Source organism: Gouania willdenowi, chromosome 15 (assembly GCF_900634775.1).
Source record: "Gouania willdenowi chromosome 15, fGouWil2.1, whole genome shotgun sequence".
Lineage (NCBI taxonomy): Eukaryota > Metazoa > Chordata > Actinopteri > Blenniiformes > Gobiesocidae > Gouania > Gouania willdenowi.
Genome location: NC_041058.1, coordinates 16,923,446 through 16,951,208, shown reverse-complemented (window position 1 = coordinate 16,951,208; position 27,763 = coordinate 16,923,446). Strand labels below are relative to the sequence as shown.

General features: G+C 35.4%; 2 protein-coding genes across 4 annotated transcripts; one reads left to right on the top strand and one right to left on the bottom strand.

Moving 5' to 3' along the window:
* Window positions 1-27,763, bottom strand: mcph1 (microcephalin 1). Of its 3 annotated transcripts, none has more exons than XM_028468827.1 (15): window positions 27,640-27,763; window positions 26,385-26,428; window positions 26,180-26,271; window positions 25,961-26,079; window positions 25,737-25,821; window positions 24,916-25,027; window positions 24,698-24,829; window positions 24,519-24,599; window positions 22,880-23,983; window positions 21,600-21,715; window positions 18,370-18,407; window positions 18,104-18,266; window positions 17,928-18,005; window positions 369-606; window positions 1-288 (listed from the first exon to the last, which is right to left on the bottom strand). In XM_028468827.1, exons 2-15 carry the CDS (start codon window positions 26,416-26,418, stop codon window positions 236-238), a joined length of 2,445 nt encoding a protein of 814 aa, XP_028324628.1. In that variant the 5' UTR covers window positions 26,419-26,428; window positions 27,640-27,763; the 3' UTR covers window positions 1-235. The 3 variants fall into 3 exon arrangements, 2 of the variants coding, with proteins under 2 accessions (XP_028324628.1, XP_028324629.1); XR_003675640.1 differs by having other exon boundaries at window positions 170-288; window positions 17,928-17,989; XM_028468828.1 differs by lacking the exons at window positions 17,928-18,005; window positions 18,104-18,266; window positions 18,370-18,407.
* On the top strand, window positions 7,833-16,477 carry angpt2a (angiopoietin 2a). Its single transcript, XM_028468833.1, has 9 exons — window positions 7,833-8,431; window positions 10,283-10,438; window positions 11,224-11,345; window positions 11,413-11,651; window positions 12,350-12,471; window positions 12,796-12,897; window positions 13,443-13,609; window positions 14,619-14,749; window positions 15,684-16,477. Exons 1-9 carry the CDS (start codon window positions 8,174-8,176, stop codon window positions 15,854-15,856), a joined length of 1,470 nt encoding a protein of 489 aa, XP_028324634.1. The 5' UTR covers window positions 7,833-8,173; the 3' UTR covers window positions 15,857-16,477.

The window sequence follows — 27,763 nt, the reverse complement described above, 5'->3', positions numbered from 1 at the left end:
GTAATTTAGACTGGTGACAAATATTCTTGAGTCCTTGTAAGAAACATGTTCCCATGGTAACTGCAGGGTTGAAGACAGAATATTAGACAAATATTTATGTAAATCTTTGTCTTCACACACTGGCAAAATAAGGATAAAGACATGCTTCAAAGCATATAATGAATTAGACAGTGACTGGCAATAAAATCATAAAACACAAGTTCAGAGATAAAAAACACTACTGACTCCAAAGGTGTCACTCCAAGTCATAGGTATCATATGAAAGCGGCTTCAGATGGGTGATACTATCTGAAATGAAACCACAGTAACAATAATTATAAACAAAGAAAACTCATTAAACAAAGTCAGAATGAGAGAACATGGCTTACCCAGCACCCATTGCTCTGACAGGATCCGGCTTCCCTCTGGTCTCCTGCCGTTGTACTTTCCGATACAGATCCCGGCCTGACGCACTGACTTGCTCACAGTTCCTCCACAAAGCTCAATCAACTCAACCAGGCAGTGAGTTGGTGGCTGGGAGTGCTGGGAAACAAACATGACTGGCTGTTCTTGGAACAGGTCCTGCTGGTGTTCTCCCGCCGACAGGTGCCTCTGAAGCCGACAGATCTGTGGGTAAAAACTGACAGTTCAACACTGCACTTCACAATTATGAGAATTCAGTCAGAATCTGAACCAAAACCACAAGAATATTCAGACTTTAAAGCAGCTCTTCTCTAGAGACCGTGAGAAGTCAAGAACATCTTTACAAGATACCATGTCACCTGTTCTAACACAACAAAAGTATATTCCTAACAGGGTTGGGGTCAATTACAATTCTTATTTACAATTATATCTTCAAATATATATGTTCAATTACAACTCAATTACAGTTATGTTGAGCAGCATTTTGTCCAATTACATAAAAAATTGCAATTATTACTTTTCCCCTGAAAGTCAATTAAAATTGCATTCTCAATTAAATGTAATCACAATTACTGAGCCTTAAATAAATAAGCCCATAAAATGTAACCTTCCTGTTGTGTTAGCTTTCTGTTAGCATCTCTTATGATAACGGGCCAGTTTTTTACCCATGTCTTAAATCAGCTGTAAAATACACTAGCTGTAAAATACACTAATACACTGTAAAATACAATTAGGTGATATTACCTATCACCTAATTTGTTTCTCTTGGTTACCCTGTTATTTCCATGAAAATATTGGTATTAATATTTTTGGAGTGGGCATCTGAGCCTTTTTTCCCTCAATTTAAATTATTTCTAAATGATAAAATGATTCTCAAGAGAACTGACCGGTAAACTTGAGCTGAATTAATTTAAATAATTGTTAACTACATATGTAGTTACACATGTAACTACATATGTGTATTAGCCATAGAACTGTAACACTATTTCCCATGTTTGCACTTGATTAAATTGTTAGCGACTGTTTTTTTATATCATTTCCTGGCCAATTACAATTCAATTAGGATTAAAACAGCAGGATGTTTTTCAATTACAATGATAATTACATCATAATTGTAATTGATAATCAATTACATAATTATAATTGATTCCTACACAGAACTTTCCTGCATTGCTTTAATACATGGATCAATGACATATAATTACTTCACATAAAATGGGCATCATTGGGCAAGGTTTGCATGAATATTATGATGAAAATAAAAATAGAAATACTTTGAAATCTTATACAGGACTATAGTATAACTAAAAAAGGGCAGGAAAAAAATCTGAGTAGATTTAGAGTAACTTTAAAGATTTTTTTTAATACAGCTTTCAAAGCCAGACAGTCAAACCACATGATAGTTTGACACTTTGAGTAAGAGAATAAAGTACAGAAGTAATAAAGTAATATTAAAAAAAAATCAAAGTGAGCACATACTGTATATATACTATACTGTTATCACATATTTGGTATCTTTTTATGCAAATAAACCTTTTTTTAACTAAAATAAATGCAGTTAGACAGAATATTTAAGTGTCACGACATTGACCAACGTATACAATACATACTGTACATTAAAGGTGGAGACATTAACATGGTTTTATGTCAAGTCCCTCTGCTTTGTGATCAGGGCCCACCACTGACCCCGGATGAGTCATTCATTGGTTGCAAATCACAAACACTGCATCTTTATTTTAGGGCACAAAGGCAACGATAAATTAAACGGTAGGATTAAAAACTGTCTTTGTGCTCGCGTTTATTCAGACAATCAGGACATAGGTGTGTCTAATAAGTGGAGCCAGATAAAGAGCAAACCTGGCTGTGATTCTCCAGCTTTGTGGAACAGATCCCAGAAAATTACTGTTATTGAAGATATGATATGACAGTTAATCCTTGAACTCAGCCGGTCACATCAATTGTTCTTCAGGTGAATTTCACCTGTTAGCTGAATAAAACAACAGTTACTTAAATGTGCTAAAAAAGAACAAATAGATTTCTGGGAAACTGTGTTTAGAATGAAATTCAAGAAAATGTTTCAAAACATCAGTCCTGAATTAAATTAATTCTTGCTGATTTTACCATTTCTGGTAAGACATGTACTGTGCTTTCAGTAAATTATCATTAGTAACATAATATTCTTAAATGTTGCACCTGTCATGTTATATGTTAAGTTGTCCATTGTTAAAAACATATGCAAGGATGACAAATGGCTCTTTATTTTACAAGCCCCACAAAACCAGGGCTAGAGCGTGGAATCTGTCTATTAAATATGAAGCATATACATGAAGAAAACACGTTGAATGTCAACTGAGTAGCATAGAAACACACCTTGAAAGTTGAGTTTTGCGCTTGCTTTACAAATCACACAATTAGATTAAATACAAAACCACACTTGGAATAAAAGTGGCCTGTTTTCAATCACTATTTGCATATTTCTCGGGATATAATGAGAGTTTGATCTCCATTAATTCACTGCACTCTGCTCAACATAGGTCATTAATGAAAACGTATTTCAAATAATATCATATTCACAGCTTTTGTCTGATGAACAGATTCCAATATGTTTTCTTTTATATAAACCCCACTAACATGCACAGGGATTAGTGTTTCCATTTAATTGGCTTGCGCATATGCTGATGAATTTCCTTAGTAATTTATAAATAAAATCATTTTAATTCAAATCAAGGACTCTTCATTTTTAGCGAGGGAACTGATTAACATGAAGGAGCCACTTAAACAGTCTGGGTAGCTCATTTACAGTCAGCAGACTACTCCCCAAACACTGCAATACCAAGATTAGCCTGAAGGTGGCCAGGAGATAATGCTGACCCCACACACAGGAAAAAGCAGCTTCTTGTTGCTACTGAGCTGATGCACTGAAGGCCAATTTAAACAGCAACAGATGCTGATATCATGACAGTACATTTCTAATGCTTCCGAATGAGAAAATTCTCTCAGCTGGAAAACCAATTATAGAAAAGGAAAAAAAAACACTATCACTGAGAATCTGACTGATTTCAGAAACTCCAGGACGAAGGCAGCTTCTCAACGTACTTTGGAACAGGCATTTTAAAAAAGCCACATCAATATCAAGTCCTACAGCCCACAATGTTCTCTGTATTGTTAGCAGAAGCGAGTCCAACTCACTTTAGCACAGCTGGGTTCAGGTAGTAAAATACAGATGTGATAGTTTGTTCATTAAAAAGAACTTCTGAAAATACCTGTAAGTCTGAAGACTTAGACTTTGTCAATGTTCACACAAGAAATGACAAGAAACAACTGAAACTACATGAGTGGTGACTATAGGAACAGTCATACAGAGTACAAAAGAAAGTGCTATAAGAATAAAAATAATAAACCAGACATTGACAAGAGTGGAAAAGTCTGGTGACAGAATAAGATTTTAAAGTTTTGTAATATTTTGAGTTTTAACTATTATTTGTAATTGGAACACCTTCACCAAGTACAAGATTACAATGGGTTAGTGGGTTTATGTAGAACTAACAAGAGCGCAAACCTACAACAAGTGCCAAATATCCTCTGCTATATATTCAGATATCTGCATCACTACAGATTAATAAAGTTTATATAATTCATATAACGGTGTGCATAACATTTATTTTTTCATTAATAATGATACGATAAGTTGAAATGTATGGGCACCCCCATTGTTTCAAAAAATCGTGATGAAATGTGCATTCCAGATCTGATCCAAATGAAACTGGGTGGGGTATTTGAAGAACCAACTAGACATAACAGAGTCAAATTTCATAAAGATTGGTCAATTATGAACAGACGTGAATTTTTGAAATTTCACCACTGATGAATCAGTATTTATATCCCCTCTAAAATTCTATTGAATCTTCCATGGCATAAGGTCTATCTTTAGTTAAAAATAATCCTGCTAACAGACAAACTAATAAACACCAGTGGTTAATATCTTGGTGATTTCTGTACATCCATTATAAATTTCACCAGGGAAGAACTAATTCTCCAACACATTTTTGTTCCGTCACAATGATTTTGAACTAAAAAAATATATTTTATTGTAATTTTTCATTTAAATTTTTTACTTTAATTTTAGGCAATTTATGTTGCGAACGCTTACCTTTACTGCCTGGTTTTAATCACCATCCTAACTCTACAAATAAAACCAAATAAACCTTGTGTCCACATCTGACCAGCAACCCTAAAACTTGACTCCGTCTCATTTCATCCAAAACTGCCACAACAGTCTGTGCTACTTTGCGCTAACAGCAACCACTGCCACACACAATAAACTGTTGTGCACAAAGCTAACCATTGGCATATTCAGCAGGTTAGAATTCTCACTGAATTAATGTAGTGTGGCACAACAAATTGATATGCCGACTGTTTTTTGTTGTCCATTCACATCAGTGAAATAGACTTACTTATCATACTCTGCTCAATGGTCACTGTGGCTTTTGGTCGATATTGCTGTTGAGTGGTTTTAGAATTAATTGCAACAAAAGTTATATTCCACAGCAGTGGCTGTGACCTGTAATAAGACAGCCAGTAATTAGCTCAAGCTCACCATATAACTATAACGCTGGGGATGATGCACCATTTTGCTACTATGGCTACAAAATGCCACTTTGTTTCCCTGGAAGATCCGTCTTTCAACTGACAAACAACTTCAATCGCTGCTTCAACACGACGCTAATCAACTTCTGGATGCAAGCTTAAGCTTTGTAGTCAGGCATGTTGCATCCATAAACAAGGCAATTATTTTAACATTCTGGGAATGTTCAACTTCCACATGAATTTGTTCCTGCTTGGATTGCGTTATATTATGCCAGTGACAGTTTATTTATTATTCACAGGGCAGAAAAGCACTTCCTCACTATGACAACCTAATTACTGTCCTTGCCATCATGTGGCAAAGTTACATGGTTCTTGCTGAGCAGGGTTAGGGGGGAAGAGGATGGAACAGGCAGCCAACTTGTGCTGTCACCAAGCAGGAATAAATCAAGAAAAACATCTTTGCATAATGATGTACGACATGTGCATGACGGGCAAATATTATTAATGCACTCACAGCATTAGGATTCTGACAGCTTTTGGGTCTAGATAGTAAACTGCATATTGTAAAGTATTGTATAGTAAATGTATATATGGTACTTTCCCGCATCTGTGCATTTGATGATCATGAAAACAAAATAAATGACAAGAAATAGTACAGATGAACACTTTCCTTGACAAAAAACAACACTAATGAGCCAACATTTGTAGGTGATGTGTTTTTGAGTAGTGAAAAGGTTTAATGATTTTAATTAGTATTTAAATATATTTCTTGAGGTTTACTTTCTTTAACAGTTCAGACATTTCAATGAATATTAAACCGATGGAATATATACTACTTAAATATATCCTGTCTAAATGAATCTTTTTGCTTTAAATGGGGATCAGAAACCTTAAGTATCATAAAAATCAACTGAAGCCCCGCCCACCAAGCAACCAGAAGGCTCAAAGCCCCTAATCAATCACTGTATAATAAAACACAGGAAAAACACACACAGACATCTACAAATAATAGTTTACATTAAACATTTGATGGAGAAGTGAAGGTGTTTTGATTAAACTGGTGACCTTAATGATTGCTAACCCCCAGACTGGTTTCAGACTGCCAATTTCCCATTTATGGATCTGGTGTGACTGAGTAAGATGAACACTACTGCTCATTTGACATGGGGCAAAGATGTCTCTTCTGCTGGTGCTGGTTTCTCAGTAAACATGCGTCATTTATGTTAAAAGACAACAAATGAGACTCATAGCATCCTTAAAGGGCCCATGTTACGCTAAATCAACTTTTCTGTGCTTTAAACATCATATAAGTGTTATATATATACAAGGGCTTCATACACATGGTCCAAGTGTTTCATTGATTCCCTCAATTGTTAATTAGAGGGTGATTCGCTCCTTTCTTACTGCAGGGCGAGCCCAAACACCTCGCTCCAATTTGATGATGCGTTCCCACTTTGATGACAAAATTGACGCGGCACTTAGTTGGAGAAGCCACGCCTCCAGGAAGCTCTCTGCCTGAGCATGTCAGCGTCCTTCGCGCAGTGCTATGTATGTATTTTCTAAAGTCTATGTATATACCGGCGAATACCCAGTTCCTACACTCTGTTTTGTGTTTATAAAGCAGCATGAGCTGGGCTACGAAGTGGGTGGGAGGAGGACGGGCCATCCTCTGGCCCTACGTACAGTGACGAGGAAGTCAGTGTCCCGTCTATAGACATGGCCACTCATGAATACGCATAAGTGGGATGCAAATCAGCCTGTTTGTGTAGAGTTGGTCAGAAAGTGACTTTTCAGAGGCTAAAACTCTGGAAAACATGCGAGTTTGGGAAAATAAACCTCAAATACTATGTTATTGGGGTTCTTAGAACAAATGGAGATGGGTGAAAAATAGCATGACATGGGACCTTTAATGGTCGGAGGGGCAAGCTGATTGGTCACTGAGCCAAAGGGAATGGACAACCCCTAGTTTGAGGAAACAATCATTTTTCAAACTATATACATTTTACTGTACAGCAGCTCTTTACGCATCAGATGGAAACAAATGTTTCCCATGCACAACCAAAAATATGATGTTTCAATGTAACCTAAAATTGTCAAGACTGCCTTTCACAAGATGTAAAAAAAAAAAGAAAGAAATAGAAAACATTTTTTTTCTTTGATGAGCAATTTTTTTTACAATAGGATGGATAAGTTACTCCCACCCATGTAAAATTTTGCATTAAATGTTTGACACTGTTTCTAATTTTATAAATCCAACTGAAATATTTCAGGTGTGAGGGTATTCACCATACAATGGACACAAATTCAAAATAGCATTATTATAATAACAGGATTGGGTTTGTAAGAGAAAAAAAAAGTTTTTCATAGCTCTTCAGATTGTAAAGGTAAAATACATAAATATTTAATTACACTTGGTTTTGACACGAGTTTTACATTGATTATTTTAACTTGAATTGTAGAGTTTCTACTCTGAAGTTGATTAAAATGAATGAATCCATGATTCTTTTGTGACGGTCATCAAATGGCTAGCAGCCCGCATTATGTTTTATGGTCCTGAGTTGCCAAAAACAGCAACAGAACATGATTAAGACTCAAGTGGAATTATTAAAAATGTGTATAAATGTAATGTTCATCAAGCATTTGTCATTGAAATTCCCAAGAATTTCCATCTGGTGCTTGTGTGTCGACTATAGGCCGGGAAACATTTTTCAATAAAAGCAATGGACAATGCTACAATCAAAGTGCAAGCGTGAGGCCCCCAGCTGCATCCTGGGGAGCTGTTTAAATACTGTTGTATAAATATTGAAAAGGATACAGTGCAGGCTGTGTAGTGTGCGCATTAGAAGCATGCACCAAAAGGAATCTGCACTTCACTGCCCTGCACAGAGACTGGCCACAGTGAGGGAGGGAGTGGTTTCAACTCTGTTAGCAAGTTTGAACCACTTTAGTGAAGGGGTCGGTGGGGGGTTGATGAAAGGAGAGCAAATGCAGTCTGGCACCAGTAACCTCCGGACACACCATATCTAATTCTCTGTGGCTTTTCTGCCACTGTAATAAAAAGGAATCTGCAGCTGAGGAACCGTCTACATTTGCAAGAACTCTTAAGATTCTGGAAAAGGCTCAATAAAACCTTAAGTGAACAGGCACCACCATCGTAACTTATTTTTTGAACTTCTCAATTAGGATGCTGAATGTGGACTTATTAGTTTTAAGTATTTGCCTTAGTCTGGGACTAGTATATAGTGCTGATGGTAAAATACAGTATCAGATTCAAAATGGACCATGCACATATACCTTTCTGCTGCCTGAGACGGACACCTGTCAACCCAAGAGCAACTACGATGACCCAGATCAAAAAGATGGACCCACAGATGCCGAGTCGACTCAGCGACTGGAACAACTGGAGAGCATCATGGAGAACAACACACAATGGCTGCTAAAGGTAAAACTGTGTGAAACAAAAATGTTTTGGAGATTTAGTGCTTCCCTGGTGAAATTTATAATGGATGTACAGAAATCACTAGGGATGTAAAGATCTAATTGTAGGAGATAATTACAGCAAAACAGAAGTGAAAAATGAAATCAACTGTGATGAGACTAAATGTGGAGAAGGGTGAAAAAAAAGTAATCACAAAGAAGAGTGTAAAGATTTCTGTGGGAAAAGCATCATGAAAGAAGTGTGAACAAGACTTTGACATACAGTGACTTTTGCATCTGTTAGAAGAGAAAGCAATTTATCTAAGTAATGAGCACATAATATGCAAGGAAAGGAATTCTGGGATCTTGTAAATCCCTGAGTATTCTGTGAACAAGCGAATGTCTTAAGGTTAAACAAATCCATTAGAAAAGTTGTACAGCTGAAAAATTGGCACCGAGGGTTTTTCTGTAGCGTTACATCAGGTCTGCGTCATGAATATAGCTAAGACCTACCAGAATAAGAAACTTTCTCCAGGATGCAGGATGGACACTGTCCTCTGATTGAACTGAGCATCAGCAAAGATAATCGAAGAATTACATTACATACTTCCCTTCGAATCTTTTGCAGAGTCTAACTGTTGAATGCAACGGAGGAAAATAACTCGATTGATACAAAGAAATCTCCAAATATGATCACACAATACCTGTCACTTAACATTGAATCCACTCCGATTGATTGAATGTAATGTAATCTGATTGAGAAAGTTGGTAAAGTAATTGTCCAATGTTTTGAATAAGAGTGCTTCTGACAGATGAGGCATTCATATTACTCATATACATCTTTAGGGATTGATTCAACTTTAATTAGATTTCAAAAGATAAATGGCGTGACGGTCAAGGTAACTAGACATTCCCTCATTGCACCTTTAATGTTTTTTTCTGGAATGTATGCTAAATAAATAAATAAATTAAATTAAATTAAATTAAATTAATCCAACCATGGTCATCACCCTGGGATGCAAAGCAAGTCTTTTAACCCTAAGTGCTTGTGTTGTACGTCGCTTTGGAGAAAAGCATCTCCTAAATGAAATTGTAATCTTGTAATTGTAATAAGCACATTTCTCAGTTCCCTGCGATTGTCAATCTTTGTATATTTCATTTTTTTTTTTTTACATCAATTATTATGATTCGGCTGCTAATGATGGCTGGAGACAAAAAGGAAACTGAAGCCTCTGAACAGCTGCCAACATGCTTCAGAGGCAACAAACAACTGATTGGATCCTTGACTGGTAATGGGAACATCCTGAGACAACCTTCCACACACCTGCCTGCATCAAAGAACAAACAATCCAGATTCAATGGAAGAGGGAGGGGAATGATGCAGCAATGATTAAAGATGTTATTTGTATTTATTGCAGATGTTAAAAGTAAAAGTGTATTCCGTTTGTTGAGTGATAGCAGATTTTTAAAACGGATGATGATACTGCGTGTAGAAAAGAAAGAATTTTCAATGACGTTAGTCTCCAGTTGTTCACCACTGTCACAAAGGATGTAACTCCTCACTCAACAATTCCATCCTGTTTACGAGTCAAGTGACGTCTCTCAGGAACACTGACCAGGAAATAACTTAATGATTAGTCCCTGACTCAATGTGGCATTATTACAAGGTAAAGTAGCAAAACTTACAAAGGATTAACACTTACGTACAGATTACTCTGTTTCTGCATGTTGAAAATATATCTTCTTTCATCACCTTTTATCATTACTGAAGGAATGTGATGCTGAATATTAATAACTATACTGATTGCTAATGAGCATGTTGGTTTTTTACACTTTTAAAGTGATTCTAACTGAAATTGTGACTTGTGTGTTGCAGTTGGAGAACTACATTCAAGATAGCATGAAGCAAGACATGGTTAACATCCAGCAGACTGCTGTAAACAACCATACGGCTACAATGATCGAGATTGGGACAAACCTGCTCAGTCAAACTGCCGAACAAACGAGGAAACTGTCTAACGTTGAAGCACAGGTGAGGTCACATTTTTCACCCCAAATAGGGCATAAACACCTTTCCCTCCTGCTCGTGAAAATCTAAGAACCAAGTTAAAGCACATTTGATCATTTTCAGTAATAGTTGGATGGAGAAAGATAATTAGGCAGGAAAAAGTTACGAACGCGTTAGTTTATTTACGGTGGTTACCCGTCAATGACCTTATGTGAGTCAATTGTACAGCATTTCCTGTTATTAACACACTTGTATTCCCCCCAAAAAAGGGTCAATCAGTTTGTCACAATCAGACATCCGTCTGTTCAAAGACATCAACAGCTTTAATGGAGACACACAGTGAGGAGAATCCATGTAAACAACCTGCTTTTTTGCTGAGTTCAGTTCCTGCGAACTGGGAAATTAGTGTGCAGTCCTCAACCAGTAAGCTCAATAGGTCAGTCTGTACCAGACAGGAGTGTCACACATTTTCCCCTGAGAAGGTAGAGCTGCTGTATTAGAATTCAGTATTATTTTCGATTTTCCAAAGGAGCCCCAGGAAAACAGATCAGCAAGCCTAAGAGACAAGTTTTCCCAGATTTCCTACAATACATTGGATCTTAGGTCCCTAATAAAAGAGATAATATAAAAGAAAAAAAATTCCATTTGATTATAAGAAGCATTGTACCCTTTTTAAGAAGAAAATTAAATCGGCAAGCTAATACTTTGAATTTAGAAACAAGTACACTTCTTGTTTAACACGGATGGAAAAAATTGATTTATGTTTCAATAAAAGCCTAATAGTGTTGCTCTGAATTTGTCCATTTAAGGTTATTCATCATACAACTCGCCTTGAGCGCAGACTTCTGGAAAATTCACTGTCAACCAACAAGCTGGAAAAACAACTAATTGTTCAAACAAATGAAATCAACAAGCTGCAGGATAAAAACAGGTGAGAACTGATACTTTTTGATACCACACTTGGCTGTGCTTGGACTCAAAGTGCTGCTTCTACATAGTTTTCTAGAGAAGAAGATGGAGGACATGAAGGGGCAGAGTCAGGTGGAGATGAAAATGCTTCAGGATGATAAAGAACAGCTTCAAACTCTGATACTGAAGCAGACAGCCGTCATAAGTGAGTTGGAACAGCAACTGCTTAAAGTCTCCTCCAACAACACTGTCTTACATCATCAACAGCAGGAATTGTTGGAAACTGTAAACAACCTCATTTCCACCATCTCTGCTGGCCTTGTCACGGGTGAGTAAGATATAGGAACAAAAGTAATTGCAGCAAGTTCTTTATGGATAATATGGTACGCTTTCATTTATTCAGACAAAAGTTTTTCAGGAAATGTACTTTGATATCCTGACATGTCCTGAATGTCAACTGCCAATCTTCTTCAAAAGCGTCTGCTGATCGCTTTGATGTTACCTTGACTTCCGCATAATAATTCCAGAAAGTTCTTTTTGAATAATATGTTATGGCTTCATTTATTCAGACAAAAAATTTTGAAGGAAATTTACCTTGATCTCCTGATTTGTTTCGACTGCCAACTTCCAGTCTTCTTCAGAGGTGTCTGCTAATCCAAACATATCAGGAGATCAAAGCATATTTCCTGAAAAATGTTTGTCTGAATAAATGATACCGTAACATATTATTCAAAAAGAACTTGCTGGAATTATCATGCGGAAGTCAAGGTAACGTCAAAGCGTTCCGCAGATGCCTCTGAATAAAACTGGCAGTTGACAGTCTAAACATGTCAGGAGATCAAAGTAAATGTCTGAAAAATGTTTGTCTGAATAAATGAAACTTTAACATATTAGAACTAATAGTTCTTGTTAAAATACAGTGCAGACTAAATCCAACAGTCATACTGTTATATTTCATACCAACCCTGACCTTTAGGCAATAACAATCCAGTGCTGCCAAATCAATAATGCTTAGATCTTCTGCAGAAACCAAAGCCGCCATGATGCAGGACACTCCCACCAACTTCATGGATTGCGCTGCTGTCTACAAGTCAGGAAACACCCACAGTGGTGTCTATACTCTTACTCTACCCAACACTACAGTCGAGGTAATGTTCATCCCTAAGAAGCACGTACAAGTCATCTTCTTCTAGAATGAAGCATTGACCTACTTCCATTCAGATAAAAACCTAAAATTTAGATGAGGTTAAAAGTTCAGAAAGGCAGAGAAGCTAAATGTAATTGTTCCTACACTTTTATCAATGAAGTGCATGCCTGGGCAGACAGAGTGATCTCCTTAGATACTTTTCAGTCACTTTGACTTTCTTCTGAATTCCTGCCTCACAGTTAAACAATTACTTGTTTATATTCAAACAGGAAAACAACGATCAGATGATAAATGTAGATGAAGTAACCCTTTCTTGTTTTTGAAGGCTTTTTGTGACATGGAAACCGAAGGAGGAGGATGGACAGTGTTACAAAAACGTTTTGATGGCCATGTTGACTTTCATCGTACGTGGCAAGAATACAAAAAGGTAAAACGAAGAAGAAGAAATGAGAAATTCTGCCTTTGAAAACGTATTTTAACATACAATTTTAGACCAAAATACGACTGACAATTGCTACATTTTGTTTGTGCAATTGCTTGCAATTTGTTTTTAAAACCACTTTAACAGTGTCACTGTGATACACGAAAAACAACTTTTTCTAACAATTGTGATGAAATAACATTTCAAATATATTGCTTCAAAGAGTGGTTTCACAGGTTTTAATAGGCCACATTCCTTTCATGAAAGACCTGATTGAGCATATCTACCCTACTAATGGAAAGATAATTACTACCATACTTCTTTGCATAATCCATTTACAGTGAGACCTAACTTCATTAAATCAAGCCCTCGTGAATGTAAAAAAATAGACTGTCAATATGTAATTTGTGTTTTTCTTGCTCTTTGATGACATACTCATCAGAACAATATATTTTAAATGCTTCCTTATCTCTGCAATATTCATTAGTGCATCTTTTTTCTAAAAAAGCACCACAAAAAGCTTCATTACATTCCTTTCTGTCTAATTTTAGGGGTTTGGAGATCCTCAGGGTGAACACTGGTTAGGAAACGAGTTTGTCTCTAAACTGACAAATCAACAATCCTACAAACTAAGGATCCAGCTTGGTGACTGGGAGGGAAACTCAGGATTCTCGCAGTATGAACAGTTTTTTGTCGAAAGTGAAGCACAAAATTACAGGTACGTTGTTCTTCTTACTCACAAAAGTGTGGGCAGACGGACCTTGAAATGCTTTAGCTGCTCACAGTTCTTTTACTTTTTAGGTACCAAATATTCTTAACTATGACAGATTTGCTACAGACAATGTTGGCTCAGAAATAAATCTGTACACAACAGAAAAAGTTATTCATTTGGTTTAAATCAGGGGTCTGCAACCTTTGGCTCTGGTTCTTTTACAATGACTCCCTATCGTGTAAAAAAAAAAAAATTGAAATAAAGAGTTAATTTTTTTACAGAGGCTATTAATGATTAATGACAAATAAAATCATGATTTAACAATTTGTCAACCTTAAAAAAAAAATCACATTGTGCAATGACTCAGCCACCTTCTTACTTCACCTCCTGCAACATCTACAGACCATTAACTTTCCCTGCACCTATGGCTAACCTTAAGTTTTAAATCCCTGGTAAGATAACTAAACCAACAAAAACACTATTCTGGAAGAAAATAGAGATTTTAATTGTGTGGGGACAGATTCATTTAACCGCCAATGCCAGAAATTACCAATTAGCATGTGTTGACCACATGATCATGCGTTACTAAATTCAAGTTACTTTTCGTAGCCCTTCAAATACATGAACTAAAAAAAGTGTTTTTCTTTATATAACATTGTGTCCTATGCAACTGATTTGCATAAGAATTTGAAGATGCAAGACACTGTTGTTATTTCTTGATGTTAATTTATTTTATTTTATGTTTTTAAGTTTCCATTTACATGATCAATATAAATCAAATCAAATGAAATCAAACATTATTCTATATAATTTTAATTTTTCTTCATTGAGAAGGAATTTTTTCGGCTCCAGAAGGACTTTAATCCAGGTGAGATGAGGCAAAATGGTTCCTTTGAGAGTACAGGTTGCAGACCCCTGGTTTAGATACTGTAATAAACTACATGTTACCTTTAAAGGAATAGTAATCTTAGTCTGAGACTTGCACTGACTGTATCTTTCCTCTTTTATTCGTTAGGATAAATCTTAAGGGCTACAGTGGAACAGCAGGCAAAATAAGCAGCATTGGGCAGCCAGGAAGTGATTTCAGTACAAAGGATGTGGACAACGATAAATGCGTTTGCAAATGTTCACAGCTAACAACAGGCGGTAAGTAACACATTTTAAAAATACACCTCACACTTTGGGCCATTTCTGCTTTTAAGATAATTACAACAGCATCCATATTATTGATGGGCACTTATTATGGAACAAGTTCCCACCCACACAACTCTCAGCATGGGACTTCAAAAATCTTTGAGGGGCATTTTAAGGACCACAGTACTTTTGTAGAAATGTCAAAGGGGGCAATTAGCTCAGACATAATCACTGATGCACTCACTGGGGAATTCAACTCTTACAATGGTTGACATACATAGCCTGGGAAAAGAGCTTTTCAGTAATGTTTTGCAACTCTGAAATGCTTCTTAATTTCCTTTAAAGTGAGTTTGCTGCCAGACCTCTATCTCAGGCAGTATCGGGCTCTGCCAAGTGAGAATAAATGCAAAAAAGCTTAATCTGATATGTAGTTTGGGAACTCCATCTACAAAATAAACATCATTCTGATTCAGGCAAAGGGTAAAAATACTTCAATTCATAATAATTATACATCTATAATATCAATTTAATACATGATTAAACAAACTCTGGATGCCAATTTATTAATATGATACATTATCAAATTAGCCCTCAAACTAATGCAATTACCCTGTTAAAAAACTTACATAAAATATTACCTTTTCAGTAAAAAAAAACAAAAAAAAAAACATTATAAATATTAAAATAGGTGTTTGCGGAAAACAGATTCATTATTGCAGAAAAGAATTAAACAAACACAAGGCTAAAATCATTTTGGAGAGGCTGCTAAACTCAACAGCTCTTAAATTCTAAATATATTTCATTATTCTGTTTTTATTGTAAAGTGTCCTTGGCTAAGCTCTCTGCAAAGGTGTTTCACAGAGATTTAAAAAACGCCTTAATTTACAGTGTTATTGTTGATATTTGCTTTGACAGGTTTAAAATGATTGTGTTTCGTATTTCCCAGGCTGGTGGTTTGATGCGTGTGGACCATCAAATCTGAATGGGTTGTACTACGAGGAAGGACAAAACTCCAATCGCTTCAATGGGATCAAATGGTACTACTGGAAAGGCTCGGGCTACTCACTGAAGTCCACTATAATGATGATCAGACCAGTAGACTTCTCTGGTTACCTTTGAACTATTGATGGGTGATAAAACAATGTGAATGGAACATAATGCTCAACACATCAACCTAAAAATGCCCCAAAGGAAGCCCAAGAACTGCAAGGATTTAAATCTATTTGGGCATGTTTTTGTTTTTTTAAACTACATTGTTGGATAAATTGTTTTGACTAAACAATGAAATAACTGCAGATAATGATCAATACTGGATTTCTTTGCAACTGTGATATTAATACATTATGGGTGGGTATGTTGCACTACAGTTGCAAGATGAGATGTGAGAACTAAAGAAAAAGGGAGATTGTTTAATTTGTATTAATATTACAGCTAAAGCGGTGATATAACTGTGTAAAGTTTAATGTCTAAAAGTAACCAAGGTACCATGTGTAGAGAACACATGTTTTAAAGTGGTATGCATGGCCTTGAATGCTGACATAGCTAGACCATTACCCTAATTGGTTTACATTATTTAAATGCTATAAATATGTCTCCAACGATAACATAACTTTACCCTATTGAATGTACATAGGTTTATGTTTAATTTATGCATAGATTCTAAGCTTTATATTTAACTATATTATATTTGAGAGAGATCTTTTATAGGTTTTAAGAGATGTTGGCTATTGGTTAACAAATAAATTGGACAAAAAAACTCCCCTAACCTTTATTGAATTTATTCTCCCATAACTTTTCAGGTACTCATGCATATTAATGTCAATTTTGCACATGCTTCTGTTATAGCTATAAACAGGTGGGGTACCTCCAAGGAGTAAAAATTAGACTTTCAACTTGAATTCTCAACCAGCTGGTATTTACTTTCAATTGAATATCAATCACTCAGCAGCCTCAGCAGCACTGACATTCAAGGACTGAACGGCTAAGTGTAAAAGTGGAAGACCGAATAATTTTAGTGCTTCACCACTCCCATACGTCATACTTTTCCTGGATGTGTGCACTTGTATTTAATTAACAGTATTTTACTTAATTATGTACGTTTTTTTATTCTTTCTTTTTTATGTTTGGGTTTCTTCTTTTGATTCAAAACATTTCCGGAGCTTCTCAAAAAAAAAAAAAAAAAAAAAACCTATTTCCTCCTGGGATAAATAAAGAAATTCTGATTCTGATATGAGCTCAAAAGACAAACAGCTCCTTTTGAGCATTTTTTTATGTAGAAAATATGAGAAAAAGGACTCAACTATGTAAGATATTCAGCTAATATTATAGTCATTAAAAGATTTTTTTAAATGAATGTGTAAAATGCAAATATTTAGCAATATGGTACATTTGTGCTACGGCTGTTGAGAATTTGTTTATGACTACAGTGAGCAGGTGTGCTGTATCATGGTGAGTATATGGTGCCATCTGTTAACATCCAGCCTTCCACACATTAGAAACCACACACACCTCCAATATTTATTATAAAGGTAAACGTACACATATTTTTTTTTTTTTGACAAATAATACTGAACGCAAGCTGCCATAGCCACACCCACCCTCTGGAACTCTCTCCCATCAACCATTAGTGCCTCCGACTCACCACGATCGTTCAAAGGACAGTTAAAAATGCACCTATTCACACAGTGGCATTTAACTAATCATCTCCTCCACTCTTGCTGTTTCCTGTAAAGCGTCTGAGTTATTTATTTATTTCTTTTAAACGCTATGTAAAACTGACATATTATTATTGTTAAAGTTGGTCTTTACTTTAAAAAGTGAGAACAGCAAAAATCATGGTTTGGTTTCACACAACACAAAGAAGAGTGGGAGCTGCCATGTGCCAAACACTCAACACAACATGCTTTGTTTTCCTAGTCGGTACCATCTGTTATTGTTAGAAGAATGATAAAAAAAAGTTCACAACACAATATTTTTTTTAGAAACAACAGAAGCTGCATGGGTTCGGAAAATAAATAATAAATTATGTAGGAGGTCTTTACATACAGTACATATTTCCTTGGGGCGGTATTGTTGATATAGCCTGGGAGTGAGTACCAGAGTTACAGTAAAGTATCAAATCCTTTTCAGGGCCAGGAAACACTGAAGCCTATTACGCCTGACAAACACTTTCATACTGAAGAATACTGACCTGTGCTGCAGGAAATTGGTCTGAAAGTTCATACGGCTCCTCTGATATCCATTGTCTTTGCTCTAAACACCAGAGAATCTAATCATGAAAAAAATATAAATCAACAGTTTAAGACTGTAATTCATGTCAACACACTTTGTGAAGTGATGATTCATAGATATTTGTAAAACATTTACCCATTCAAAGGAAAGAATCCAGCAACCACGAGCAATACCCAGCAAAATGTTAAGAGTCCGCTTGTTTCTGCCTGATACCACATGGGTTGTGCTCTCGCAAACTCTGTCGACAACTGAAAAACTGCCCAGGGTCTTCACCAGCTGAAACACAATGTTCTGCTTCCTAAAAATAAATATATAATGTTTAATAATATCTGCCTCTGATACAAAGAAATCAGACAAATTATAGGGACACTCATCTTCATTTGACCAGCTGAGTCACTTACTCTGTGGGCATGCTTGTCATCACCAGTGTTTTTATTGCCTGAAATAGATAAATATTTATTTTACAAACCTTTGTGTTTTTTTTTCTTCCCAACATTTCCAACAATATCTGTTATAAAAACCAATAAACACCCAAATGCAGTCAGGTAAATACTTGTTTTGTTATCATTAGAAGGAACGCGAGAAATTGGACGAGCATAATGCTGCAAGAACAATGAACACACCACATTCAAACTCATAAATGAGGAGCAATTTTAAAAGAAGCAGATAAAAAATCCTGTGCAGTGTGATATTATCTATTATTGTTCCGGGCAGTTATTGCAGAGGGGAAGAAGAAGAGTTTATGTTTTTCCCAGCCAGTGTGAGTTTGTACCCTCAATCTGATGACAGTAACTGGAAAGAGTGATGGAGGGGGTGGGATTAATCTTCTAATATCAGGGTGGCTTTCCTGATCACAGAGCAGTGATACAGGGTGTTTCTGGCAAACCAATTATTTTTGCTAGCCTGATTGGCTACATGGGAACGTTGCTTTTTTTGGATTAGATGGAGAAGGAGCATTGCCAGGATGAGATGGTAAATGTGAGAGTGAATTCAAAAAGTGAAATACTAATCAGGGGTGCTGATTAGCAGCCTGATGGTGGTGGTCCATGTATTTTGGCCCAATATAACCAGCAATAATTACACCAAATGCCTGAGCAATGGCTATGAATGTATGGACAGGATCACTACTTTAAATAAGGTAGAGAAAAACTGTCCATATGCCTCAACTTAACGAATGACATGACAAACTAATTATTCTAAAGTCAAAACAAGTCAAACGTCTTAAAATACAGGCGTCTGTTATTATAAAAGTTTCTCAGAGCAGACAAAGGCTTTACAGAGCCACAGCAGCACAAAAATCACTGAAAACTGAGCTGCTTTAATGAGGCTCTGGCACAGAGCTGGCGTGGCCTTTAGTGTGATACAAGTCTGTGATTTAGTAGGAAAAAGAAATGGACTATCAGGAAAACAAATGAAAAGCTACAGCTTACAGAAAACCGCTTTTTGAAGAAAAGAAAAAAATAGGTGGTAACTAAAAAGTACAAGGCAATAGTTACAGTAATAGTAATTCCTGCCTGTGGCAATCAAACTGTATAATTCATCACTATAACCTCATAGATTGATTGTTGTAAATATCTAAATCATATTTGTATTTTTGTATTATTTTTTGTAAATATCTGTATCATATTTGTATTATCTATCCTACTTTATTTTCTACTACTGTAATGTGTGTGTACCTGATCCCTATTTTTTAACAGTCTTTTACTTAATTATACACTTATTTATTGTTGATTCTTTCTTTTGTCTTTGTTAACGTTTTTATTTTTTATTTGTGATTTTTTTTTTCTGTGGCTGTAACATAAGCAATTTCCCCCTGGGATTAATAAAGGAATTCTGAATATTTACTGAAATTGTAATTAATGTCAATAGTGCGGGACTTTAAGAAGAGAAAAAAAGCTCTTTTTCATTTTTTTTCTTCATAAATAAAACATGAATTTAGTGGCATCTGTAAATCACTGAGTGTTGGGTTTATCGTTTGGGTGAATTCCTGTTTGATATCTAAATGATCATTATAACTTTTAGAGGTGTCCCGATCCAATATTGATATCGGTCTGATATCAGCCATAAAACGAATATCGGATTTTATCGGACTGCATCTAAAATCACAAATATAAGCTATGCGATAAAATGTTACGCTCCAGCACTCTATCCATAAGTGACTGCGGTTCACACTCCAACAAAGTAACCTTACTGTTGCTGACTATTGTTCTCTGTTTGAGTAACATTACTTGATCAAGCCTTTTCTAACATTCCACACGACAAAATAAGTATTAAAAGTATGTATGATTCGTGCTAATATCGTATCGGATCAATATCGGTAAAGGCCGATACGCAAGGCTGCAATATCGGTATCATATCGAAAGTGAAAACGTTGTATCGGGACATGGGTTATTGCTGTCATAGGAGCTATTTTAAATGGATGACATTAGAGTGGAGCTAAATCTATTTGAAAAACTCTAGAACCAACGGCAAATAGGCGACTGAGAAATGACTTTACACTAACTAAAAATGACAGGGAAATAACCTTCATGATAAAGTAAATCACCATATAGCTTAGTTCATGATATGCTTTGCTGCTTCATAGAGTCTGTGAGCTCTGTGAGGACTTAGATGTGCAGTAGCTCAGTCCGTAGAGACATGGGTTGGAAACCGGAGGGTGGCCGGTTCAAGTCCCAATGCGGACCAAAATACAGAAGTTGCACTGTTGCGCTCCCTTCATTGTGCCACTCTGACATCTCTCCATTAATGCATGTTCACAGGTCCTGTTTGTGCATGTGTGTGATTCGGGCCTGTGTGTGCCTGTGTGTGTGAGAAGCATAACAGAGTGTAACATAATTTCCCTTCAGGGATTAATAAAGTAATTAAAGAAAGAAAGTCATAAACCAGAAATCAGCGTCAACATTTCCTTCAATTACCGTAAAAGCCAAGATTTTTCTAGTCCTTTTCACTTAAACTCAAAACGACTAAAACATGATTGACAATCGTAGTTTAAAGTATTTTGGTTAAAAAGATCCAAGATTTATTTCTCATTACAAATAATCACAATTTTTCTGATATTCTATTGCTGAGGCTTTTGTAAAAAGCAGGAAATCATTCAAAATTTCACAACAATGAAGGAGGCTAATCCATGAGTTTCATGAGATAATGCTGGTGGGTTTTTTTTTTTTTTTCAGGGGGTTTGTTGAGGTTACTAGCGCAACGAAAACAGAGTCCAGGTGCATTTCAAAAGCAAGGAAGTTGTATGAACACTTCACAGAGGAAAAACACAGGAAGTCCTCAGGAGCAGACGAGAAACCTTTAGCAAGATGTGTAACTAAGCCATTGAAAAAAGGCTTCAAAAAATAAATAAAGGACTGGTGTTTTTGTACTCCCTAAAATTAAACTAAAAACAGAGAAAAACATTAAAAACCACATTTATGGATGACTCACAGTTAAGGACATGGGTACACAAGAGCAAATCATCTTAATTTGTTTTGCAAGGTTTAGAAATTGCCTGTTTTTTATTCAAATTTCCTGTAATTTTCCTTCTGGAAATTAATCTCCTCTGAAAAGACTTAATGAACTCTACCATCTGAAACCATCACTCTGTCTTTACACTTTATTTTTTCAACTCAGTCATAAATATTCTTACCTTTGACTTATGAGCCATTTTCTGAGGAGTCGAGCTGACCTGTGTTTGGTGATCGTCTTCAGCATCAGACGGTATTCCAGAGAACCCAGTTGTAAATGGGCTTCGCTTTCCACTACCTATATTTAAAAGAAAAGAAGCTTTTCAAACTGAAGGGGGTTGTGTCACAGGAGCTTGCAAATAGCAGGTGTTTCGTGTGAGTCAGTTCACATTTGTTTGATTCTGCTTTGCTCCAGTTACTCTCAACATTGATGGAAAAATATTGAGCCCTTCTGTTGCTATAGGAAAACAAATACCACCTAAAAGTTGTGTTATTGATTAATTTTAATTTTATTGCATTTACAACTATATCATGCTGTTGTATTTGTATTCTATTCTGTCTGTCAATTGTTACTATGAACTGTTTTTTACCTTGTATTTTCTTGAGACTGCAGATTTAAATTAGCTATTTGCTAACTGGTGTAATTGACTATCGCACAATGTCCCTGTTAAATAAACAATAAAAGAAGTGAAATAAAATCTTTATCATCCATTTAAATAATTTATTTTCAAAATGTTTGCAACGTCATTAAAAGTACAATACAGTGAACTTTCGCATGAAATTTAAATTGTATCTTAAAAAAAAAAAATAAATCAATAGTTTCACAAGAAACCCAAACATAAAAAGTCATGTTTTAATATAAAAAATAAAAAAAACAAAAACAAAAATTAATTTGGGTTCAAACAAAAGCTGAAGAAATAAGTAACTTTTCATGCAGTATAGTTTGAAAAAGAAATTTAAAAAAATGTAAAAATCGATAAGGTAGGATGAGGGTAAAAAAAATTCAGTACAATACAGTAACAGCTGTTTTTTCGTTGCTTCAATTAAAAGAAGCGCTCATTCTTTTCCAGCTGTAGAGTGCAAAGTATGGTCGGTGGTTCCTTTTAAGTTGTGAAAAATATCTTAACAACCCATTCCCCTGTACATGAGATAAGTGACACCACTCAGAGCAAGACCATTAAATATTTAAAGAACTCCCTTTAGTTAACCTTCTCATTTAGCTTCCATGGATTGTTCCTTAAGGGGTTTTTAATGCAAGCTGACTTTACCGTGAGAACCACCTTTGCACACAACAATCAGGCTATCATTGGGCACCAGTCTAAACAATACTGGTAAAAGCCAACTACATTAATTTCAAATCACAAACCCTTAAAAATACAATTAATTGAATTACGGTAAATAATAATTGAAAACACAACTAATAGCAATCAGTTTTCAAAAAATATTTTTTTTTACTACTCACTTTCAATGATGTGAGAAATATTTTTGTTCTTTTGCAGTACAGATACAGCTTTATCCTCTGTGGGCAAAGTTGACTGAGCTGAAGTCGATTCTCCTTTCAGTGTCAATGCTTCTTTATTGATCATTTTTAACCCTAATGGGCTTTGTTGTAGCGTTTGAATCATTAGTGACTCTTTAGCTCCTTGAATATGAGGTGTGGGTAAAGGTCCTTTATCATCCTCTTGATGAATTTTACGCAAACATCCTGTATCAGATTGCTGATTTGGATTTTTCTCACTTTGACGTTGGTGCAGTTTCCTCTTTTTGTTATCATGGCTTATCAATTCTAAAGTCACACTTTTCCTTTGTTTTCTCTTCTTTTGAACAGGTACCAAATCAAAGGGAATATGAATGCTTCTTTCTGCAGGCAATTCAGGAAAATATGGTCCCTTTGATCTTTGTTGGTGATTGGCTGGAGAGAAATAGTCCTCAAACACATCATCATCTCCAGTGGTTGAAGCTGCATCAGGCCCTTTAGAGTCATTGGACTGGGTAAAAGAGCGCACTAAGGCTGAAAATGAGGATGAAACTCGTTTCGGTGTTTTCAGCTCCCCTCTCTGTAATGGAGCCTCTTTTGAAGTTTCAGCTGCACCAGCATCTAACAAGGTTGATAATGGGGGGCAACTGGAAGCCTCTACTGGTTCAGGATAAAAATTGAATTTAGTCTCTGTTAATAATTTAACCTCAGCATTATTTTGCTTGTCAGGTGTATTTAATAAAAGATCAGATGATTTTATCTGTGATCTCTTTCCTTTATTCACATCCTTGCTAATACTTGATCTCCTGCCCTGGCGTGTCATATCTGACACAGGTTTATCATGTTCCCGTCTCCTGATTGAAGTTCTTCTTGGATTCTTTGTATATTCCTTTTTCTGCTCAATATCAGGGCAGTCACTTTGATTTGAAGTGTTTTTAGGAACATCTCTGCAGGGGGAGGGTGAAGGCTTTGTAAAATTTCTCAGAACTTCTGATTTCTCCTGAAGGTCTTTTTTTCTCAGCTCTTCTTTAACAGGTGAATAGTCCGGTTTGGTAGCAGTAGCAGATGATTCATCATCTGAACTGTCAACTGTTGGAGGAAAAATTATTAATAAATTACCAAAGTATGAAATAGTGATGCAATAAGACAAACACTGGGCTACCTAGGATGGCTCAATAGTCTAAACCTATTCCTTTATGCAGGCAAAACAACCACAAAATATATGATGTAAATGTTCATTTCTAACAATTCATATCAAATACAAAAAACATGAATCTTATTAAAAATCTTTCCAGCGACAGTTTCAATCTTATGTTTCACTGAATGCACAAGATACTAGTATGTTTTACAGGCAAGGTCGGATTAGTAGATCAAGCTGACCTTATTTTATTCATATACTGTATTATAATAATAATAATACATTTTATTTAAAAGTGCTTTTCCAGACACTCAAAGACACTTTACAGCTTAAAAAGAAGAAGTGATTTGAAAAGATGGGAGGTCGGTGCAGTTACGGATGCGACTTAGGAGGGAGTTCCAGAGGGTGGGGGCAGTGAAAAAGAAAGCATATGTATTGTATATACTGTAGATTTATAAATTCCAAACAAATCAAAATATTTCTTACACATTAATTTAAGGATTTCTGGCGTGCTCCCAAGAGACGTCTTCAATTTAGTTGGTGAAGCGGATTCCAATATTTGTGAAGCTAAAAAAGACATTTACATGAACTGGTTATGATTTCAAACATTCTAAGATGTTCAAAGACAGTCACTTTAAAAGCTAAAAGATTGCAATTGCACCTACATGTGGGTGAGAGGTTTTCTCTTTTTTCTTTCATGTCCTTCAAACGCCGTGCCATATAGTCTGACCTTTTAAGTGAAGGACTGTAGACTATTCCATTCTCCTCATCAATAAAAACCGATGACACAGCACTACCTTAAAAAAAAAAAACATCAAGAGTGTGAGATAAAACACGACTACAGTCTTCAGAGTAGAAAAGAAATGCTGGCAAAGCCTCTTACAGACAGGTTCTTTAGGAGTTAAGACTTTCAGCATTTTGTCTAATTTCTTTCTCATACGTCTGTCGCTATCTGGTGTTTTCTCTTCAGAATCTTTTGGTCGCATACAACGATGCTGCAGATAAAAAAGATAGACAAAAAAATAATAAAAAAATCAGAATTTACATGGGTGACACTCAGTAAAATAAACAAGGTTTTTAGTTTTTATCCATGGAAACAAAAAAATGATACTAAACATTTAAATAGTTGAAGAACAAAAAATGCACTGTAACATTCAGCAAATTATTTGGCATTGAGCTAAATTTGGAGCAGACATTACCATGCAATCAACATAGCGATTGCATTTTCATTACATATTCAAGAGATGCACATTTTTAAAACATGAATATTTGATATCTTAAATTAAGTAATGACACTTTAAATCAGCAATTCTCAACTGGTGGGTCAAGACCCAAAAAAAAAATACTTGTTTCTCATGTTGGACTTGTCTTTTATTTTGAAAGAAGCTTTTCTTTTGACAGGTATGCTGTGAAACGCATGTTGCACAGGAACATATATCAATTTATGTTTTTTTAAAAAAAAAGATTCTAAGTGTGTTTTGAAAAAAAAGTGGGTCCCGATTTAATGACCGTGGCAAAATGTGGGTCCCAGGGTGAGACCAGTTGAGAACCCCTGCTTTAAATGGTATGACCAATCTACTTTTTAAAATTTTACTATCACAGTTTTTTTTTTCTAATAATTACATAAAAAATGTAATTAAATAAAACAATTATAAAATTAATAGCAATCAAATTCATGTCAAGTACATATCCATCAGGTCTTACTTTTTTGTTTTTTACCACTGGGTTGCTTTCATCATTGAGGGCTGGAAAACCCTCTTCACTTACTTGAACACCATTTTTATTGCAGCTGGACATACATACACACACAAACAGACCCAAAAAACTAATTGTTAGCTTACATTACATCATAAGGTGAATCAAAAAACATGAAAATAATCATAGGATTTGTGAAAGCAACACAATCATTGTTAGTGAAATATTCCTACCTGCTAATCCACAAAAGAGAGACGAGCCACACATTATTTTTCTTGGCCTTTTTCCACGTAGCCGAATGGCCATTGTTAAAGATAGCATGTGTAACTTCTTTGTTAAATGTTTTTGATACCTGCCAAGCAAAAAAAAGAAAAATTGTGTCTGGCAATTTTCTTATTTTCTAATTTACTGTAAGTTATCAAAGAAATCTGAAGGAATCTAGGATGTTTTACCTTAGCTCCCATTTGCTGCAACTGCAGCGCAAAAGATTTTGAATAGTTTGCCGTTTTGTCTGCGGACCAAACATCAACATAGGCAACGACATCTTTGGGGGAAAAAATAAACAGTCAAGCATAAAACACAGACCATTAAAGTCATCCAAGATTCCATAAAAAGAAACCAAATCTTTTGTTTTAAAAAAATAAATAAATACTTCACCTTTAAGGACTGAAGATATGCCACTAGTAGTCATAGCTGAAGTCCTAATAACCAACGATCAGTAACAAACAATAAGAAAGAAAATAAATAAATTATCAGCTAAAACACAGTTTTAAAACATTACAGGATTTTTTCTCTCTTTTTGATTCCTACAAAAACAAATGTTTTTGAAATCACATTCAAATAATATTAGGGCTTTTTTTTTTTTTTTAAATCTCTGCTAAAACAAATGCCTTAATTTTTTCTGTGTATTACATTTAGGCTAGTACAGTAATTTTGGTACATAATTATAGTACCTTACCACCGAGCTGCCTAATTAAACTTGCATCTCCAATTTAATTTGCTATGTTGTTGTCTTAAGGAAATTAGAGAAGCTGTGTTTTTGAGTTTGAATCCAGCGTTTCTATGCTTGGTTGTTCTTTTAGTTTTTGCTTTATTAGGTCACTATAGTAATGTTACAGTAAAATGTAAAAGCTTTTTGATTTCATACACTGATGCATAAAACTACTCATTTATAAGTTATTTTAAAAGAAGAAAAAGAAAGAAAGGTTTAGGTACGTAATTGTGCTTTAAAAACCACACGCACCAAATATGCTGAACTATTAACTTTACACTGCATTCTATATGAATTAAATATATTGAAATTATGTCATTGTTTAAATATATGTGTTTTACTCACTTGCTACTTCTTTCAAATCTTTTTTCACATTTATAATTAATTTATTTTGTTATTATAAATTGCATCCTTTGGTTAATATTAGAGATTTATTATTATTATTATTATTATTATTATTTTACACGTTTAAATAATGGTAAAATCTACATAAAGGTTTTCTCTTAGGAGAACTGTCTACAAGTGGGTTTTCAACATAAAATACCCACAAACACATTGCCTTGCTGTCCAGATCCAAACAAGTTACCAGTTCAGGGAAGAGTACATACATTATGTTCTCTGCTGACTGAACAGATTGTTTACATGTATGGCTATGGATGTCGAACAAATATAATGTCAGTCTTGCAATTTAATCTGTTGATGAGAAAACAATATTTCACCGACAGTGTTACCATTGCTGATAATACATTTACAATGTTAAAGGCCTGAGTCACGCTGTCTATAGTTACTGAATTAGCGGCTAACCAACTCAACTGTCTATATTTAGCTCTGCTGAATCAACACAACTGAACGAGACGTCCATACCGTAAAATGACCGCATACAGATACTAGCAACATGTTTTAACCAATATGAAAACATACCTGTAACAGGTTGTAGGCTGTAAACTGTTTGTTTTGTGGGTTTATTAAAACTTACTGACCATCTTTTACTTTCTTCGCGCCTCATAAATGTCTAAGCTTCGCGCTGTGAGTTTGACACGCAGTG

Bases quoted from the DNA above. Each gene is read 5' to 3' on its own strand.
- mcph1 (XM_028468827.1), bottom strand. From the start codon at position 26,418: ATGACTACTAGTGGCATATCTTCAGTCCTTAAAG. The intron at 18,408-21,599 runs GTAAGAATATTT...TATCTATTTCAG, and splicing joins AAATGGCTCATAAGTCAAAG to GCAATAAAAACACTGGTGAT. The intron at 18,006-18,103 runs GTAAATGTTTTA...TTTCATGATTAG, and splicing joins GGATTCTTTCCTTTGAATGG to ATTCTCTGGTGTTTAGAGCA.
- angpt2a (XM_028468833.1), top strand. From the start codon at position 8,174: ATGCTGAATGTGGACTTATTAGTTTTAAGTATTTGCCTTAGTCTGGGA. The intron at 10,439-11,223 runs GTGAGGTCACAT...TGTCCATTTAAG, and splicing joins TGTCTAACGTTGAAGCACAG to GTTATTCATCATACAACTCG. The intron at 11,346-11,412 runs GTGAGAACTGAT...GCTTCTACATAG, and splicing joins AAGCTGCAGGATAAAAACAG to TTTTCTAGAGAAGAAGATGG.